We start from the raw sequence: 20,681 nt of genomic DNA on the forward strand, positions 1-20,681 counted from the left end.
CGACTGAATATGCTCTCCCCAGAGATGCTAGCCAGTTCTGGGTCTTGGGATACGTAGTTGGGATTTTTATATAGCATATGGTGCCCGCAGTAATTCACTGCTAGACTTAATGTACCCTATAGGAATTGTTGTTTTGTTGGCTACAGTGGAACAAATCACCCCGTATTGTAATCAGTCTTAGGAGCCAGAGGAATAATTACTTCGAGATTTCAGACTGCATCTATTCTTCTTCTGTCATCTTCGCCAGAACCCCTTTTCCACTCTCTGGCAGCATATGGGAAGTAACACTTTTTTGTACCTGGATGACATGTCTGCTGTATGGCTTGAAGCAATTTTTCAACTGATTGTGTCTGATGGTGTTTGGAACCAGATCAACTTGCTGCAGATTAGAAACAGTTGTAGTGTCTATGCCTGGATCTATAGTTCTGGTGACAGACTCCCTAAACTCAGTATAATTTAGACCAGCAGTGACAGTTCCTGCTTTTAGCAAAACTCAGTTGATTCTGGGGAAGATCAAATGAAATCTGTGTTTAACAACTCCCAGTAATCACCAGTATAATGCAGGGAAATAGGAATTGTGTAGGCAAACATCCTGGTTCATCACAACCAGCCTCTGGACCACAACTGGGATCAAAGTATCCATCATAACTGGGACCAAAGTATCCAGCCCTTGCTTGCGTGGTCCAAATCTGTCCGTGGGAAATTCCCGTTTAAAAGTCAGTGCACGTGTGCACAGGAAATAGGTTTGCTACCTAGAAGGGTTAAGTCGATGCATGGAGAGCTGGCAGTCTGTGTGCACGTAGGACGGTGCACCTGCCCTGCTCAGGTGTCACATAGGCAGCCCCGTGCTCAGACACACCTGACGGAGGAGGGTGCAGCTGCGTTATTGCTCTGAGCTGATCAGAGCACAAAGCCTTGCCCTAAAGCTTGAGGCTGAGCATGGGGGTACCTTGCACCCTGCAGATGTAACCTCAGGAGCTTGCAAAGCAAATTTGCCTCTGAAACCAGGGAGCTAAAGTCTCCCGTGGAAATAAAAACCTGCCCGGCAGCTGCCCGCTCCTGGGGCAAATTATTTGTTGTTGATTGAATCAAGGTCCATTTAGGAATTGATCCCAAATGTAGCATTGCCCTGTCAGCAGTGAGGAGCAGCGGTGAAGTGGAGTAAGTTGTTTCATGCTGGAAGGGTGAGGAAGAGAGTGGAGTCCTAGGGGAGATTGTCTTGGGCAAAACTGCTGTATTGGATAAAGAGCAATAAGCATCCCCATGTATTAATCATTAGGAATATGCTCCCTGTGAGGGAATGGGGGAGGAAAACCATGAATAAGTAAAATCTAATTTTCTAACCCAAAAGAAGTGACCCTTGGCATTTTTGTGTTGTCTGTCTTCTCCCTCGGCTCATCTTTTTCTCCTCTCTTGCGTGGTGTTCTTCTTTTTGGATTTCCTGCTTTTTGCATCCTGTCCTTCTGTAAAGACAGTTAGCAAAGGCAGTCCTGCTCTGGTTTGCCCTCCTCCGTTGTCTCTTGTTCAGTCTAGTTCAAGTCTCTCGTTCTGTTCCTTTCCTCTCCCGTCTGCCCATGGCAGCCTGGGTCGAACCCCGAGCTTTGCTGTGAATGGAGCCAAGGTTTCACCCTCCATCTTCCTGACTTTCCCTGTTCATGCTGCATATCTCCTCCCCCTTTGCTAGCCACTCTTTCCCCTTTTTCTCCTTTTGCAGACTCTCAACCCACTGCAAAGTTCAGTTGTTCTGGAGATCGGGGTGAGAGAAATCGCCATCTCCATTGGCGCAGCATTGTCTTCTGGAGAAAAAGCCTGACTCCACGGCCAGCATCTCTCTTCCCACAGCTGCAGTCCGAGACAAACTTGCTGTCACCTCTTAAGCTCTGGGACTGCAAAATAATGCACATGAGACTCCCAATAGTCTCTTATTTTTCGAGACTGTAGATGTCCCTTCGGGCCTAGGGATGACGTCCCTCGTGGAATAGAAAGGTCCGCAGGGAGTGCGGTCAGCTTCTTCCTGGATCAAGGGGTCAGTGCTTTGGGGAAGCCCCTGCACACAGTAGACAGCTCCTTTGGCATCTTAACCCTGAACTGCATTAACTCTGGCCATTTCTGTGCGACCGTGCTGTGGCTACACACTCAGTGCTTTTTCTGAACAGCATCGGTAGCGGTGCATTGTCTCATCTCTTACTACTCCAGCCTGGACATGCCTTCTGCCGTTGCCCCTGGTCTGAGTGGGACTTGGGTATCCTCTCTGAGTGCAAACCCACAAATCCCCTAGTTATATTCCTTGAAAGATGTTCTCCCATAGAAGTCGAGAGGATTTTTGCAGGTCACTCCCTTAAGTGCTCATGGAAGAGAGCAAATCCACTGTGCACCTTTGAGGCTTGTTGTGGGCATGGCCCTCTTCCTGGGATCTCTTGAGTGTATATTAACAACCTTTACAGACGCAGGGCAATGGCCACCACGGTCCCCCTGCTTTCCCTGTGGCAGGTTCGGGTGTGAAGTCTTGTGTCGTATCAGGGGTATCTGTGTGGTTTTGCTAAGAGCCTGCACAATGGATTGGGAAAGGATGGTTTGGATAGGGATGATCGTGCCTCGAGGCTAGCTCACCACTGGAGGTCCCTGCCAGCCCTACTTCTTTACGTTTCTATGACTTTGAACCTGGTTGCTTCCATCAGGTTGAACCTGGTTTCCATTTACATAACTTGCCTCTCTGCAACCATGCAGCAGAGAAAACTAAACCAACATCACGGAGGTTTAAAGCAATGGAAAAATGGCTGCAGGCCCAGCGGGTAGTTTTTCAGCAGTCCCATGAAAATGCATTTTCTTGCAATACGGTAACTTCTGCTCCATTCATTGTTTCCTGCCCAGTTTTCTTCTTAACACTTGCTGAAGCTCGTCTTGCCTTTAAAACCCCTCCCTGACTCCCTTCATCAAGTCTCTGGCCTCATCTCTTTCCACAGGAGGGTCTCTCCCATTCCCTGTGTTCACATTCATGTCATCCCACCTACCTGAGCAGCCCACACCAAGAAATCTCCATCAGGCCCTTTAAAACCCTCCTCTTCCATGGTGCTTTCCAGTGGCTGGCTTGCTTTACGTTGCACTGTACCTGCTCGCATCTTAGGACAGGGCGTTTTCCAAGAGAGGTGTTTCTTAGTTCTTGAAAGCATTCGTCTGCTGCACAACCGATGCTTGCTTAGGGCACCGTATCCACCCTGTCGTGAAGATGGCCTGAGAGCGATGGCTTTTGGACCCTTCTCTTTTCATTCAACTAATTTTCCTTTTCTGACTTCTGATATGTGACCCCTCTGAAGCATATTATTACTACGACACCTGCTTTAAATCCTTCATCCCCGCAAAAACCTCAAGCTTTAGCGTTGTCAACAAGCAAATGGGAGATGAGTGAAAACCCATGGACTAAGAGTTTGGTTTTAATTAACAAAAATATCTGTTTCAAATACAGCCGTGTAACAGGAAAGGTATTGCCTTGGTTTTAATCGCCTGAGAAGCGAGAAGTTATTTCAGCTCCACGGTAATAACAAGCCTCAGTTTTACCAATCTAGGGGGTGCAATGAAAGTGTAATTAACTGCATATGTCTTAATATTTCATGAAGTCCATCTTGGGTAAGTAGATGGTTTGAAACCACAGACCAAATTCTTCCCAGGATATTTCCATGGAGTCAGAGTAGTGGTATTATTCCAAATGAATGCATTTTGTTATTTTTTTTAAATTGCGCCATGTTGACTTTAGCACATATATGTGTTCATGTGAATGTTGAATTGGCTGGTTCCTTGTTGGCAATGGGGAATGTTTTCTGTGTCTAAGAAATCTGAGACGAAAAACATGTAGACTAAAAAGAGCCTGAATTCAGAACTCACTTTGTGTGTCCAAGAAGATGGTTTAAACTACAGGATAAGTGTGAACTATTGGTATAACAGTTGGAAGGGGGGGGAAAGAAACAACAAAAGTCCTATCATTTGAGGTCAATGCTGCATTCATATTGCCTCCCTCCAAGACTTAAATTTATCCAGTCTCCCCAATTTTTTAAATAACTACTTGAAAGATTACTATCCTGATTATTTGGGTGAAGTCATTGGGAGCTACCGATCGGTAATACATTCTGCAATAGGACCAGGAGGTGGCAGCAAGATCCTACATTAAAGTGCAATTGAATGAATTGCAAATACACGAGTTGTCTAAAAAGTGTGTTTCTGGGCTCCGGGCTTATTTTTAGGTCTATTACAGTTAGCCATTTTAATTTATGTGTTGCTAATAAAGTGGAGTGCCTAATTTCATTCCAAGTCCATGCCACATAATATGCATGTATGTCACTCGCACATTTTCGCTGTTGATCTGTTACTTGTTGATCGCTCTTCTTCCTAGCAATAGCTGGCAAGATGCTTAACATATCCATTTTAATTTTCCTCCCACAAATGGGTGGCCTTTATGTTTGTTGTGAGTTGTTCATCAGAATAATGTGCAGCAAAGAAAAAGGCTTAGAAGCACGTGGTAATAGTCATTAGAGACCGAGAGAGGGCAGCCGTGTACCAAGCAGCGATCGAAATAGCCTTCTTGCCGGTAAAATCGATGTCTTCTGCTCTAAATAAGTAACATTTTATTAGCAATACATGCCGCAGAAATTTGTGCTGCACGTATATTGATAATGGAGCAATTTATCTGAAGTTTGGAGGCAAAATCTCTTAGCTCTTTGGCTGCCAGAGAGAGCAAACGGTTGCATGCAGCCTGCCTCTCGAGATGTTTCCTCGCTTCCAAAAAATGCCGAACATGATCCATTGATACGCGAGTTCGAAAGAACCGTCTGAAGTCCAGGCTTCCTCCAGAGGTCAAGAAAATGTCTAAACTAATAAAATTGTGTAAGGGATCCAGGATGTGACACAACCTTAACAAAGTCATTTGAAATCATTTGACAGTAAATTTCCCTGTAAGTTCCTAGCCTAAAGCATGGAGAATCCTTTGCTTCCTCACAGTCTTCTTCCAGACAATCCAGATTCGAAAATGCTAAGTATAAGCTGGGCCTTGATGCGGCCTGATGGCCTCCTAAAGGCGATTTGAGAGCCTGACAGAGACCCCCGCGGCAGCGAAGGCTCCCATCAAGAACTTGACATTGAATGTATCGTGTCATACAGATGGTAACTCAGAGGAGTGAGAGCTGCCATTTACAGCACCGATGACAACAGCAGCAGAGATCAGTGGGATTTTAAGATTGCATTAATTTGACTGGCACCTAGCAATTTAGTTCACATTGTTTGTGACAAGGTGTCACTCTGGCATTTGTCTGAGAATGAATGATAGAGTTTCCAAAGTGTGCAGCGTCCCCTTTTTGGGGGGAGGTCGGGGGGGGGACCCACCGTACATATCAGCACAGAGGCTTTGAAGGCCGCTGGAAAAAAATGTGCGAGAAAAGGTTCTGCTGAACATGCTCAAGTCCATAGTCTGTCTCATGCTGGCAATGACAGTGAGAAAATACCATCCCCCCGTCTTTGTCACTGATGGATGGCATGCCCTGTCCAAGCCTCCCGTCCGTAAGCATCGTTTGTAAGCGTTTGCACTCTGAACTGCCTTGCTGTGGGAGCCCGGTGCCATCCTAGCTTTGTGGTTTTCCTCAGGTGAGTCAATATACATTTGCTATGTGCAGCTACCGGGAGAAAAAGGCTGAACCTCAAGAACTGCTGCAGCTTGACGGATACACGGTGGACTACACTGACCCCCAGCCAGGTACGAGGCACGCCAGCCAGGAGCTTGGCACCTTTGTGGGGTTCGGTTGGGGTCCAAACCTGGAAGCGCCTTGTCTATCTTTGCAGCTGAATGGGGACCAAGTTACTGATGTGTTTGCATTGATTCTGTCCGTGCAAAACTTGCAAGCCACATGGCCCAGAAATAGATTTGGGGGAAATGGGCTGAACGATGAAATAATTACAAAAAAATAATGGCACTTAGGTTGGCTTTTACCCATGAGCCCGAGTGAGGCAGCACCCGGCTTCCACGAAAAGTCAAGAGGAACCGTGCACCTCTTGAGCCAAAATCCTGACCCAAGTTTTCATTTCATTTCACCATTCCCCCCTCCTATGCTCCCTTCTTGCTATAACTAAGCAATACCTATATGACCTTCGTGTCATTTTTCCCTGGACAGCCCTGCCCAAATTAAAGTCCCAGTGAATGGCACAGAAAGCAAGCCAGAGCACCCTTCCTTGCATTCGCTGGTGGGCGCAGGAGTCCAGATGCGGATCACCTTCCCTGTGTGCAATTGCACCTTGCTGCTTTGATTTCATTGGGGCTATTCTGAGTGCCAGGATCAGGCCCTCTGGGGCGAGTTGCAGTATTGCAACCCCCCAAAGCAGAGCTGGGATGTACTGGTGTGACTGGTCTGCTCAGCTTTTGAAGGAGGGCCATGGCAGACTAACGGCAAAATCCCAGCCCTGTGAATTCAGTGGTAGAAGTCCTCGGGACTTCACGGGACCAGGATTTCACCCTGAGAGATGATTGTGCACGTAGGAATATAGGTAGGGGCAATTCCCTTCCTGACCGGGCAGCTAAGAGCCTGTTTTCTGCTGCTCTAGATATACCGTGATGTGGCGGAGATGAGAATTGGGCCCTGAATCAGGGGCAAAGACAGCAACACGCGCTCACTCGTGGGAAAAGAGAGATGAGGAAGGCCCTGCTGAGTCTCACCCTGGGGAGTCCTTGGCATTTTCGGGAGAGCAATATTAGCGACAGAACAATTAACGAGAGTTGTGCTGGAGAAGGGACTGCACCATTTGGCCCGAACAGTTTGCTTTCTCTGTGAGGGTTGGGGTGAAAATAAGGGGCTTGACTGGTACATCAAGCTGACACCCAGCTTCTTTAAACTGTGGGGCCAAAATAATAACCTAACACACCATTAATGAGTGATGATTGAGTCGTATGAATTGTTCCCTCAAGCCTTTGACCCCCCTCCCCCCACGGTTGCACCAGCTCATCCTGCATTGGCATAGCTGAGAGCCAAATTCGTGCCTTAGCAATGCCCAATGGTAACCACAGCCTGTTGTGTTACCTATGGATATGGTGGATATGTCCATAGGCAACACGTCCAGGACTGGACATCTGGAAGATGGCCTTTAGCTCAGCTGGCTGGGCACGGGACTCGCTGTGCACCCTTGTGATGCAAGGGTCACACTAGATGCTCCTTTCCTATGAAGGCATACCCCCTTTTTTTTTTTTAAAGTGTCTTCTCTTTCCTGCCAGGCTTGGAGGGTGGCCGAGCATTTTTCAATGCCGTGAAGGAAGGCGACACGGTGATCTTTGCCAGCGACGATGAGCAGGACCGCATCCTCTGGGTGCAGGCCATGTACCGGGCCACCGGCCAGTCCCACAAACCGGTGCCACCCACCCAGGTCCAGAAACTTAATGCCAAGGGAGGAAACGTGCCCCAGCTGGACGCGCCGATCTCGCAATTCTGTAAGTAGACCCGTTCTCCTACCAGCAGCCGTCTCTGACGGAAAGATTTTCTCCACTGATGTGAATAGATACTCAGAAACAAAAGTTTAACTTTTTTACAAATACTCCATTCTTTTCATCCTTGCTAAGCTGCTTTTACATCAGTGGATTCAGCCTGTGTTTTATACACAGTTGAACCCCAGAGGCGAATTTCGTGGGGAACTTGCTGGTATTTAATAAGATGCAATACTTGATGGAAGAGAGAGATTCTGGGTGGTAAATTTTCAACAGGGCAAAGGCTCGGCCTTGCAGGAGCTTGCGGTTCAAGTGCTGGGATTTACCTATGCAATTCAGCTGCGTATTTAAAGAGGCGGGTAGAAATGTCTAAAATACAAAACACGACCACTAAAGGTGGTCAGTCCCCTGAAGAAAATCTAAATGGCAGGAAAGCACATGGTCATTTTAACAGGTTGCCTTATAGACCAGTTAGATGTGAATTTTCAGCAGTTCATCTTTTAATTCTCGATTGCTTTGCATATGCTGTGCATCTGTATGGAGTGAGCTGCATTTTATCTTTAGCCCGAGTCCTGTCACCTGGTAAGTCATGGCTTCAATTTTAAAAAAGACAAGCAACAAAAAAGCCCATCATTTAAACATAAGAAGCCAACACAGGCAGGAAAATGAGGGAAGGGCCACCCCGTCTTCTCTAGGGTATCGTAATGCCACGTATTTCTTTGTTCTAGAGCTTGTCTATCCCTAACTTTGACTAGGGTCAGTCACATACAGCAAGAAGAGAATAAAGCCTTTAAGTAAAATAAGAAAAAGAAAATAAATGTATTTAGGAAATTCCTCAAACGAAATCAACTTGAAATTGGAGAGGAGGAACTAAAATACTAGCTGTGGGATTGCAGTCGGTTCTGAATGTTTAGGGATCGGTCAGCAACTTGGAAGAAAATTTGCCCTGTGATGAACAGTGTCCTTCACCTGCTTGGGAATAGGTTCAGCATTTTTTACGTCTCCTCTACTGTATGCAAGCTAAATCCCTATTGTCTAATAGGTGTTGGCCTGAGGGTTAAGTGACTGGGGCCTAATGAGAGAGGCAGGACCTGGCCAAATAAAGAATATTACTGAGCGCAGGATTTCACAGGGCACGGTTTCTATGTCAATGAGCCTGGGTCGTGCTGACCAAGGCTCGGTGGTCTCTCCGCACTATTGGTGTGCATTGTAGTGCAAGAACATTGTGCTTCGGGGGCATTTTTTTCAAGCTGGATGCAATCAGGACCTGCTTGCTGCAGCTTCTTGATGTAGGGCTCGGTGCTGGCGTGGTGTACTTCAGAGCAGCCTCTGAGCTGCTGGAAATGAGGGTAGCGGGCAGCATCCCTTGAGCAGCTCTCTGCCAGCAAGCATCGGCACCCTGGGTTCACCCCGTCCCACCCCAGCATCCCCCTGAGTCAGGGGATGATAGCTGAATGCCGGTTGAGGAGTCCTGCAGGCCACGAGTTCCCTCCGCTGGGTACCTCCAGGTGTTTTTAGTCTAAAACTCGCCTGTCCTTTAAAGGTTGTGTATGTGGCATCATCATCAAGGGCAGATACAACAGTGTGAGCCAACAGCAGCCTAGGGATGCCATGCTGGAAGGGCATCGTCACTCGTGACTCTGCTGCTTGGCAGTGTGGTCCCAGGACCAGGGGTGGGGTAAGTAACACCGCGCTCACTGCAAAGCAAGGAGAGAGGGACGGCGGGTTGCCCTCGCCCTACGAATGAGCAGCCGGGGACACAAGCACGCTCCCGCTGAGGCTTGTGCTAGTCACCTCCGTGCAGATCCTTGCTCTGGCATTTTCCTTCTTGTTCTCGAACGAGCTTCAGCTCCCTGTGCCACGATGCAAGTACAGTCGAGAGCCACCCCCGGAGGGGCCTCTACTCTGATCAGGATCTTCTCCCATCCTCTTCAGCACCAGCCCAAGGCCTTTCTCCTCTGCCTTGGCCCCTTAACAAGGGAACCAGTGGTCCCCCTTCCTGCTGCTAGGGCTAGGAGCCCCTTGGAAGGGAGGGCTGCAAGGGATACAGAAGACCTGTGTTGCCCTCCTGCATCATTCGTGGGTTTGGGGATGTCATGCATCGTGGCGTTTCCTCTGCCCTGCCCCTTCACGTCAACTCATGGTTTTGGATATCTTTGAAGGAACCCCCTTACTCAGATCTAGGAGGAAAGGGGAAGCATGCTGTAGCTCAGATTCTTGCATTTCAGCTGCTCTGTTTGTGCCAGCAGCAAGGAGCTAGCGCTCGTGCCTAGCGCTCTTTCTCATGTCTGCAGAATAGCACACGCTCCTTGGACGTTCCAAAGGGTGTTGGGCGATCAAACATACACAGCCTAAATAACTAAACACGTGATGATTCCTCCCAGGTGCTTGGGTTATAGATACAAATCTGCATTGCATCTTTTACATTCAAATATATCAAGTATTGCATTTTAAAAGGGATTTGGGTTTGTTGATTGTATTTTTTTTTTTGGTTGTTCTTTTGTGTTGCCTGCAAAAAGGTAAGGAAAACTGTTAAGCAGTCTTGTGCATTTAACTATATATCCTGCACAGCTTTTTTTTTTCTTTAATGTTTTTTTTTTCTTTTTTCTTTATTTACTTTGCTAAACAAAGGAATTGCAAGAGCCTAAACGTTACCGCAGTTTAACTAGTCATTATTTTGTTACTACTTTCATGGACAGAGTAAGCTGCTTAAAGATGGTAGAAGTGTTTTGTGTTACAAACACGTGTGCACACACACACACACACACACACACACACAAAGAGCCATCACTCCGGTCTTGTGATATAGCTGTCTGCTAAACAGAAACTTGAGAACAACACGTTTTACAGTTGGGGAAACTTGGTAGTAATACTGAATTCATTTGTTTGCCACCTAATTTGATTTAGCAAATATAAACTTTATGCAGTACCCGACTTCGCATCTTCTAGCTGGTTAGCAACACTTGGCTTGGAAACAGGCAGCTCTAAACAAGGGTGGAGTGTATTTACATGCAATTTAAATACTGGAAAAAAAAATAGATCCTGCTATTCATTAATTTGTGTATGACTGTACAATCCCTTTTATGTGGGTGAAACAACACCTGTTAGATTGAAAACTTCTGCTTATTTGTTGTTTTGCTACAATTTAAAAGGAAAAAAATATCTATTAACACCAAGCGATACTTTTTTCTCAAATATTTGCCTTATAAAAGCAAAACCCAAAGCCGTTCTTGTTTACTGTTGAAATGATGCACAGTGCTGGAGTTAATAATGCTGCCAAGATATATTACACCCTTTGGCAATATATTAAGCTTCATAAAAGTGGCCACTTGTCTGAGAGTACCAATCTTTGTCCGTTCTGTGTTAGTGGTACATTAAACAAAAAAAACCAAACATGCTCAGCTTTCATTTTTTTTTAAACCTTTTTTTTTTTTTTAAACATTAAAGATTGGTCAGTAATTGTTTTACATATCACTTGTTATTATATTTCATTTTTAATGTCTGTTTATATTTAATAACTGTTAACCACATCATATGCAAAGAGTTGGCTGTTTTTGAGAACTGTAATTATTTGTTCCACCATAAGAAATGGCGAGGTTTATTGAGCTTCATAAGAAATGATCAGCCGTAAGTGTTGTTTTCGGTTCTGTTTTGTTTTATTTTAAGTTTCTTTTTCATTCTTTGCTTGAACCCAAGTATTGTAGCTGCTAGGTTAGGGTTCCTGTCTGCTTTCCTGAGCCTTGTTGCTAGTCTTTATGTTATTCTGGTTTGTTCCTTCTTACCCTGCTAACTTCTAGCTGGACTCAAGGGTAAGTGCTTCCCTGTAGCTAGCACAGCTCAGATAATCAGACTAGATTATCTGACATATGCAATGTGCTTTTTTTTTTTTTCTCTTAAATCTTTCTCATGTTTAGATTTTTGTAGTAAAAACTTTCCATGTTATTTTCCTGAATTTAGATTTGAAATGTAAGTTTCCATACTGAAATTAGGATGCATGTGATGTTTGCATAATTGCCTTCTCTCCCTGGCTTTCACATTGGCATCAAGTGATCCTCTTAGTAAAGCCAATCATTAACATTCCTATTTTTTTCATTCCAAGATGTAAATATGAATTAGCATCACAATAAAACTGTAAATAATACCTTTTTTTTTGTTTTTTTTGTTTCATGGAATTTACATCTAGTTGACTGCTTAATGCCTGAAAACAGATCATTTTGCACTCTGACAATATGGAGGGGGGTGGGGGGTTTGCTCCAATGATTAGCATGGTGCTGTGCATCGGCAGTGTGGGTTTAACCCTGGAGACCTCAAAGAATAGAAAGGTAGGGTAGGAAACCTGGAGAGATCTAACTGAGAAAGACAAGCTACAGGACTTGTACGCAGCACAAAAATTAGAAAGTAAAAAAAAAGACTACCACATGCAAGCGTGAGATCTCTAGATCTGACAGTTTCCTATCATGCAAACCCAGTAAGGGATTCTATCAAAAACTGTAGCTGTTTTATAATATGTATATGCATATGCATATGTATCTGTATATCATTTCTACCAGGCAGTCAAGGCTGTCCACTATGAGTTAAAATAATTCAGTCCCAGTAGGGTTTCTTCCTATTCCCAAAAGCTAATGCAAACCAATGCTTAGCATGTGGTCTCAAATGTCCTCCTTTATAACCAAGAAATGTATTTTAAATATACTAAATTAAGCCAATGATTATAGGAACTTTCCAGGCTCCATTGGTACTTTTCTCATAAAGCTACCTATTTAAACAAACAAACAACACACAAAAAGAAACTAAAAAGATGCAGTCGTACCCTTAATGCACAAAAACACTTTTTCCTCAGATATTTGTTCAGTTTCAGATAAAATAGACACTGTGCTAATTCTTCATTCGTGTTTAAAAAGCTGTTCCTCAAACACATGGTGAGTGCATACTTTACTTAAGAGGGGAGTAGAAGCTGTTGGTCATGAGAGCTGGCAAATATGTATTTGGAGTATTCTGAATGCAATTATGAGAAGGAGCAGGTGGCATCATCCCTCCTGACCATGAAACAATACTCCTTTCTTTTTCATTCCTTTTCTTCTTTTATTTCTTTGCATAAGTGTACCCCCGGGTAGCCGGCAGAATTTCTTCACCCCCTCTTAGCAGAGAGATTCCTTTCTTTTTTTTTTTTTTTTTCCTTTTCTGTTTTTTGTTTTTCAAGTTTTTGGATGTCTGACGAGGCTTCTGATCAGACTTGCCACAAATTGTGAACTTGGTGGAAATTCAGGGTTTTCCCCCCTTTTTAGAGAAAGAAAGAATGAATGAATTCAGGTCTGACAGCGTTACATGTATTTGCACTAGAATGCATTGCTATCCTATTAGATAATTTTCATAGTTGTGTGCTTTAATTGCTTTATTTATATTTACATATCTCTCTCTCTCTTTGCACATATATATCATGAGAACACTGCTCTGTCTTCTGTATTGTCAACTTGCAGATGCTCCATTCCAGGAATGCAATGTTAAAATATGAAATCAATTCTCACATAACTTGCATGAATTTAAAACACACTGTAAATCACTTTTTTTGTGCTTTAAAAAGCATTTAACAGTGGCTTTTTAAATTCAGATTTGTACATGTCCCCAATCAATTCAGAGCATTTCAAAAACTATTAAAATGACATGCCATAAAACTATGCTTATCCGATAAACAGTCATTCGCTAAAATCTACTTTTAAGTTACTGTATCAGCCACCTGGTTTGATCACAGGTTATAAAATATTATTCACTAACTCCTGACATGGAACAACTTAGATTCATTTCAAGGCATAGTGTATTTAGTGATTTACAGTAAAATGCATTTTTGATTCTTCGAACCTTAAAAATGAAGTCGAAAAATGTATGCGTATGCAGTAGGGGGGAAATAAAATAAAGAGCTAAAAAAGCATGTTAGAATATCCTCATTAGTGACATTCACTGAAATAAGACGAAAAGCCTTCTTCTGTAGCGTTTGGCATGTGGGCAGCTACACTCAGGCTCTTGAGTAGGCATTTGAGTAGTGGGTTAGGTGAGTAAAAAAAGCTACTTGTTTCTACAGAGGGCTATAACCATGAAAAATAGGAGATATCGATTGCATTGACTTTAGCTCTGGCAAACGTTACGGTATATCTTACACTGAAAGGAAGAGACTTGGTAACAGTCACACAATTAGCATTGCCAGCTATTCAGAAATAAGCAACAAGATGGTATTTTAAGTCCTATTCTTTTTTTTTTTTTTTTTTTTTTTTTTTTTTTTCTAGCTAGGACATTAGCCATATGTAATAGTGTTTCCAGTTGTACAAATTCAAGTTCAGTCCAGTTTCTAGGTGATTCCCTTTGGTGGTTTTGAACAAGTTGGCCTCCTAAGTGTATCTGTTAGTTCTGCTTAGTCTATAAGACCATGAAGAAACTTAGCTGCTCCTCCAAGCACGCAGTCAACTGTGCGGCGTAACGCAACGGGTGTTGAGTAGCCTCCAGTTGTCCCGATCCTCCCTCCCACTGTTGTGCGTAGCTGGAGAAGAGTGAAGTTCCTGAAAAACTTAGCACAGTAGTCTGACCACACCAATCAAGACTCCTCTAGAAATCTCTGTAAATGAATAGCTGCCATCAATCATTGTCATTCCTTTATTTCATGTCTCCTGATGAGGTTGACTAGTGTCATTGTTTGTTACCGTCCAAACCACATCTTCATTCTTGTAACGTCAAGCAGATATGACAAGCACACATTTTCCAGATGAGTAAGATACAAAGTCACCTTTTAATTTACAGTTCTTTTTTTTTTTTTTTATATAGATATATCTATCTATCTATATCTATATAAACAAACGTGTTGGAAAATGTCAAAGCTGCTCACTTGCCTTTGGTACTAAAACACAGTCGCTCGCTGCAGAAAATAAATAATTTGGAGTGAAAAATTCTTAAGATAAAATGGCTGCCCAGAGCCTTTTATAACAAGAATTCTTTTATGGAGCTTGTTTCCCTGTCGTTAACTTCACCCATCTCATAAAAATCTGCCAGAAATCTTGCAAAAGAAACATGGGGGGGGGGATACACAAATAGCAAGAAAGGGATGTTTGACCTTTTTGTCTGTTGCTTTCGGTTGACAGTAGAAAATAACAGAAGGACTGCCCTGATAGAATAAAGTGGCAGGGTGTTTCTTCATCCTTGTTTTATTTCTTTTTTTTAAGCTCTGTCAGAGTGACACTGGCAGATTTTAAGATTCTGACTTCAAACATATATACAAAATGTGTCTGGCAGAAGATCACAGTAGGGCGAGTTAATGCCAACAGGATAAACCTGACAGAGTTTTTCTTTTCTTTTCCTGTCTTTTTTTTTAATGCTAGGAATGAATAAAATAAAAAAATGGAATTAAAAAAGAAGCATAAGGAAAGGCAACGATATCAACTGCAAAGTTGAGTACAAGAGGCTGTTGCCTCTGATTGTGAAGAACGATAGCTCGCACAGTTGGTACTGCTGGTATAACTTTGCTTGCAGGCTCTCTTCTTAGACCACCACCTTGCTTCCTTTAAAGCTAAATCTGTGTGCAGCGATGGTCCAAGATGTAAGACAACTTTTCTAGGCCTGTAGCATAATTTTGTCTTGGGCCTTGAATACAGAAGTGCCAACTAACTTGGCACAAGCATCTTGGAAAGGGATTGTAAATAACTAGAGCATCACATCATTTTCTCTCTTTAGTATTATTATTAATATTATAATAATAATAATTATTATTATTATTAATTATTGTTCCTATTATTCACTGTTACGAGAACAGCTCAGGGTCACAAGAATTTGTCTGACTTAAATGCCTGATTTAAAGTGTCTGCAAATAATTGGTACAGTTTGAGCATGAGTAGAAGCCAGCTCCTTTATTTTTTATTTTGCCTAAAATCGCATTCAGGCTGCACAAACCCTTCTGAGCGATGACTGACTGTCTGTATCTGAAGCCGTTGTTTTACCTGCAGGGGTAGTCATTATTTTAAAATGTTGAATGTCTGTATCAGGTGGGTGGGGTGATATATTTAGTGCGATGATGTGCTTTTTTTCTAGGGAGAGAGATGTTTTTAGCATAATTGAGTTGAATTTGAGCTTTAAAAATCATTCATTTAACAGAAAATAATAATGAAGAAGCAAAGAAATTGCAAGTTGCATGGTGCATTTAAGAAGTAATAATGAAAAAAAAAATTGCAAGTTGCATGGTGCATTTATTTTGTAAGACCTCACTGAGGGAAGGCAAGTCTAAAGGAGGGCCTTCGTTATTTTTTTTTCACATAGAGATGGAGGCTGGGTGTCCCGGAAAATTTTGAGCCACGAGACCAGGACAGTATTTTAACCTAAAACGAAGTGTGTGTATAACATTCAGCCAAATCATTCTTCAGCGGCATCTCCACTTTGAATCATGCTTAATTTTTAGATCCAAGCAGAGCGATTTGAACACATCCAATGCTGCCTACACAAAACAACTCCCGAACGCAGTCGGAGTCTCATGCTGCAGTGCTGAGCCGTGACGAGGACTGCTATCGGGAGTCTTGCTTTCTGTGTCAGACAGTCGCACTTTAAATAACTCGGATGAGCCAGAGACATGCAAATAACCCTTCTTGGGAATGCATCTTGGTCAGCCACGCTCATCGGATACCTTGTATGATATCTGTCTCTTCGCACGGTTGCTCTAAGCCAGCGCAGGCTCAGAGTGGATCCCAGGGAGGCGCCCAGTTGGGCTGTAGGTCAGAGACCGCTTTGCAAAGACAACGAAGATAAAACTGTCTTAGGTTTAAATCTTCCCCGGTGCAGCGGACGTTGACACGGGTCCGTTCACGCCGTAACTCGGTGTGCGAGTTTTGAGCCCACCTGTGCCGGGAGGAAGGTGGTCTGTATGCTCATCTTTGAGCAGAGGGCTTAAAAATCATGAGGCAGGTCTTCAGCTCCACTGAAGCCAGGGATGCTCCGACAATTTACATCAGGCGAAGATCTGCCTGGTGTCCATCTGGCGAAGGGAAATTGAAATGTATCCCAGATCAGTGTGAAAGAGGGGAAAGCAATGCACATTTATAAGAAAGGGTGTTAATTTGCAATAGAGGTTCCTAGAAGATCCAGTTAAAGAGGTTCAACCAACAAAGAGAGAGCAAGCCCTTCAAACTTGTGGTTGGTTTGCTCAGGGCTAAGAGTCTCCTTTACCGAGCCAACAGGATTGACAATGCACCATGGCTCCTAATTGAAAAGTAATAAAATATCTAAGGAGAACTGGCAAATGAAGGCCCGCAGCCAATTTGTCAGCTTGCAGTCGACTCAGAGAAATTTGAGAGCAACAATCTGACTATTAAAAAAAAAAAAAAAAATAGCCTGATATCTCTGTTAAAGCCATTTTATGGGCAGAATTGAAAACAGTGTCTACAAAACCTTTGGTCGCGTATTCATATTAATCAAATCGATCTTGGCCCAGAGGGACAGAGATGATGGGGCATAATCTGTCAAAGGAGATAGAAACCAGCCTGGCGGCGTGGTGGTCGTGTGCTGCAATGAGGGACCTGATTTTGGGATGGACGTTAGATCCTGCGCCTGGGGCTGGCGGGGACAAAACGTGTCACGGAGGTGATATCCTCATTCTCCATGTTGGGAAGCCGGCGCTGCACCTCTCAGCCAACACGCACGCCGGCTAATCCGTTGGCAGCCTTGACTGTAGATGGAGCTGCTTTTTCACTCTCCGGGCTGGATGTACGGAGTAATACCGAGGGGAAAAACCAGTTGGGTGCAAAGTCATAGGCAGAGACCGAGCAAACGGGGATCAGCAGGTTAAACACCAGAAAGGAAGAAAAATGCACCCCCCTCCTCCCAAACTGCAGGACATATCCTGAACCTCAGGGTCTAATCAGCAGACTGCTGATTAAAAACAAGCATGACCAGGCCTGCTGAATTAAGTATTGCTTGCAGTTAATTGAAATGTTGCATGTGTCCTATGTGTCTGTGTTGTCATTCTGATAGGTAAGGAGGAGTGCATAAAATTAATCCTACAAGTTACTGAAAAAGCCAGAAACGACCTCCTAGAAGAAGGGAGAATATCTGCATCCAGGCAGCTGGTAAAAACACGCTGTCTTTCAGGAGTTTAAGACGAAATCGTTAAGGAAACTTAAATCGCACGGCGTAGCGTATAAGCTCCCTTGCCCGTTTTCGGTTGGGTGTTTGCTTGTTTGTTTGTTTAAGTGTAGCGTTTTCCGTCCCTCCGGGAACGGGCCGCTTTGCTGTAAAAACAAATAGAGCTGCGACTTGATTCCCGAGGAACACTACATTTGAATGCGTTGTGGTTTTGTCCCCTTTGAGTCTCCCTAATTGTTTCAAGGCTATACAGTTCCCCTAGGAGGTTGTAAACAGAGTGAGGATTTAAATCCTGGTCTGTTTGTTAAGGATTTGGCAAGAGCCCGCATAGTAGGAAACTGAGTAAATGCAAAAAAAAAAAAAAAAAAAAAAAAGAGTGAAACAAGTCTTTTAATTCCATCGTTGTCCATCGGACAAAGCCGGCGCCCGGGGGGTCCCCGCGTGGCCACACCCCGATGAAATTGTCTGTTTTGTTTCCATTGGTGAATTTGGTATATTTTTAGTTGTACATGTTGAGATTAATTAGTTAGCCCCTAGGAGTCTGTGCCTGCAAACGTCACCCAAAGCAGGGAAGTGTGAATACATTGAGGCTATTAATTCACCAAAAAAAAAAACCAAAACCCACGGCAGATCATAATCATAGCGGAGTAAATTCTGTCTGTCTGTCAAGATGACTAACAGAATCCGCACGCTATCAGGTTACTTTCTCAGTGACAACAAACTACATCTCAATTTAACTTATCAGCAATGCTTAAATGAGCATCTTTTTTTTTTATTATTATTTCTTTGAGGTAGCATTTAAAAGCTCTTGTTTAAAAAACAAAAACAAAAAAACCCCAAAAAATCGGAGATGGGGAGACAAATATTGGCATTTTGGTCCAAAAACAATAGAAATGGTTTTATACCTAGGGAACTTAGTCAATTTAGAGAAAAATGCTACTGACATAATTGCATTAGAATGGCAGAATCTATTATAATTAATTACAAATAACTAAATAGGAGCTAATTTACTTTTGGAAGCCAAAAATCTTATAGCTTCTAGTGTACTTGTAAGATGCAGAATAAGTTATTGGTTTTGTGTTCTGTTTTTAAGTACAGAATAAATGCACTATAATGAGCAGTTGACGAGATGTTAATTCTAAAATCTTTTGCCTAAATGCAATAAGATAGTGATTAAGTGATGCAAGTTGACAATGGGAGGTAAAGAATATATTATGTTTCATAGCCATGGGAAATAGAAGTTTAATGGCATTAGAAGATATTATTTAGCTTTCATGCTTCATATTGTATATTGGTTGGTGGGGGGGCGGGTTCTGTTTTACATGTCAAATGAAATGTGCTGTATTTCTCTAAATGGTGTCTTTCTCTATATGTATAAATGAACAGATGCAGATAGAGCTCAAAAGCATGGCATGGATGAATTTATCTCTTCCAACCCCTGTAACTTTGACCACGCTTCACTCTTTGAGATGGTTCAGCGCCTCACTTTGGACCACAGACTTAATGATTCCTATTCTTGTCTGGCAAGTATATTCTTTGGTCTATAGTGATATTAAAGTCAGAGCTCATGCGAGCCACTCCCTTGCTGACAAAGGAGTGACCCCCGCTTACACCAGATGTAAATTTGGCCTGAAGGGCTCTGTTTGTAAGACGCTATGTACGGTGACCTTACTGTTGTATTGCTGTAGTAACAATGCCGTGTTTGTCCTTTGTATTTGCCTTTTTTACAGTGCTCGTTCCCTGCAAAGACACACACATGTACGGGGGAAATGTTGCAAACAGCAGCAATAACATTTTGCATTTTCCAGCACTGCCTTGCAGAGTTGTGGGGCTGAAAGACCAGGGGCAACGAACCTGCCCGGTTCCCCCACCTACCACAGCGGTGTCACGCCAAGAAGGGATGTGACCTAGGGATGGTCTAGGCTTGTAAGCCGGGGTCCCACAGAGCTGACCGCTGGGGCAAGGTGAAGTTAGCAGATGTTCAGCATAATCCAGACTCAGTCCTGTTGACTGAGTCGCGATGACTTTCCCATGCAGGAGTTGCAGGACCCAAGCCGTTATCTTATAACAAAAATAATATCAAGGCATCCAGTTAGGACTTCTTTGTGATTTGGCTGCACAGTGCTTAATACAGTAGAAACCTGGTTCTGGATAGGTGTCCTTAGGCATCAAATAAAATGAAAGTATAAGAGGCTGTCAGTGGATTTGGGGAGATTTTGGTGAAGACTGGGAAGCAACGTACAAGCTTTGACTTGTTGGATAGTCCCGTTCGAGCCGGCTGAAGTCAATGGGTGTCTTTTAGGGACTTCAGAGGGTTTCAGATCAGGCCTGAAATGAAGGTGACAGCCTAGAGAGCCCTGTTCCCCTTACAAGGCAGCCCTTGCAGGAGCTTTGCACCCTGGGGCTCTACCCCGGTTCAGCGACAGTGACCAGGGACCTTGACCGTGACCTTCAGAGCATGCGTAGGAGCCCAGGCATAGGACTCTGCTAGCTGCTCATCATGCACAAGCAAAGCCCGATGTGCTGGAAGTCATCACCTCCTACCAACAGCACATGCCCCGAAAAGGAGGAAGCAATAACTCCTCTAAGCAGCACCCAGCTGTCAGGAGGATTCAACACCCTTTTTCTTTTTCACCTGACCAGACTCTCCCTAGGAAGGGCAGTGGATTTTGAGGAGGGAGCTCTCCTGTTTTAACAAGCTATATGGAAAACCAGGTAGGAAAGGACCCTCCCAACTTCCCAGAGAATCAGTCCAAGGTACAGAGAGAAAGTCCTGGGAGAACAAGAGCAGCTGCCATTCGCACCACCATAGCTGCTGATTAAGGGGTTTGTTGGTTAAGTTGATTAAGGGGTCAGGAAGTAACACAGGACAGCCCAGACTCCTCTCTGTCCTTGTGGACCTTAGTTGCTACAGGTCGTTCCCTAAAGAGAACAAGCCAACTGAGTTTGGGGGACAATCTGTCTGTTCATCTTGGGGGGAAACACCAGGAGAGCCATGCCAAGGAGGGAAGGGTGGCGTGGCGTGGCGACCTGCTCCGGAGCTGGGCAGAGTTGGGAGAAAACTTCCCTACATACCACGCAGGGGGCTTGAGTGAGTCGTATTGGCAGATTAGGTGGGGACATC

At 43.7% G+C, this 20,681-nt stretch overlaps 1 protein-coding gene across 6 annotated transcripts in view; it reads left to right on the top strand.

Moving 5' to 3' along the window:
• The window catches only part of CADPS (calcium dependent secretion activator), a 244,038-nt gene that overhangs the window by 131,473 nt on the left and 91,884 nt on the right, over positions 1–20,681 (top strand). For all 6 annotated transcript variants that reach the window (XM_014518002.2, XM_025199035.1, XM_025199031.1 and 3 more), the window contains exons 10-12: positions 5,629–5,737; positions 7,244–7,456; positions 18,944–19,080. In XM_014518002.2, the coding sequence (XP_014373488.2) occupies positions 5,629–5,737; positions 7,244–7,456; positions 18,944–19,080 (459 nt within the window). The remainder of the gene's footprint in view (positions 1–5,628; positions 5,738–7,243; positions 7,457–18,943; positions 19,081–20,681) is intronic.

The sequence above is a fragment of the Alligator sinensis genome, unplaced genomic scaffold (genome assembly GCF_000455745.1).
Source record: "Alligator sinensis unplaced genomic scaffold, ASM45574v1 scaffold469_1, whole genome shotgun sequence".
NCBI lineage: Eukaryota > Metazoa > Chordata > Crocodylia > Alligatoridae > Alligator > Alligator sinensis.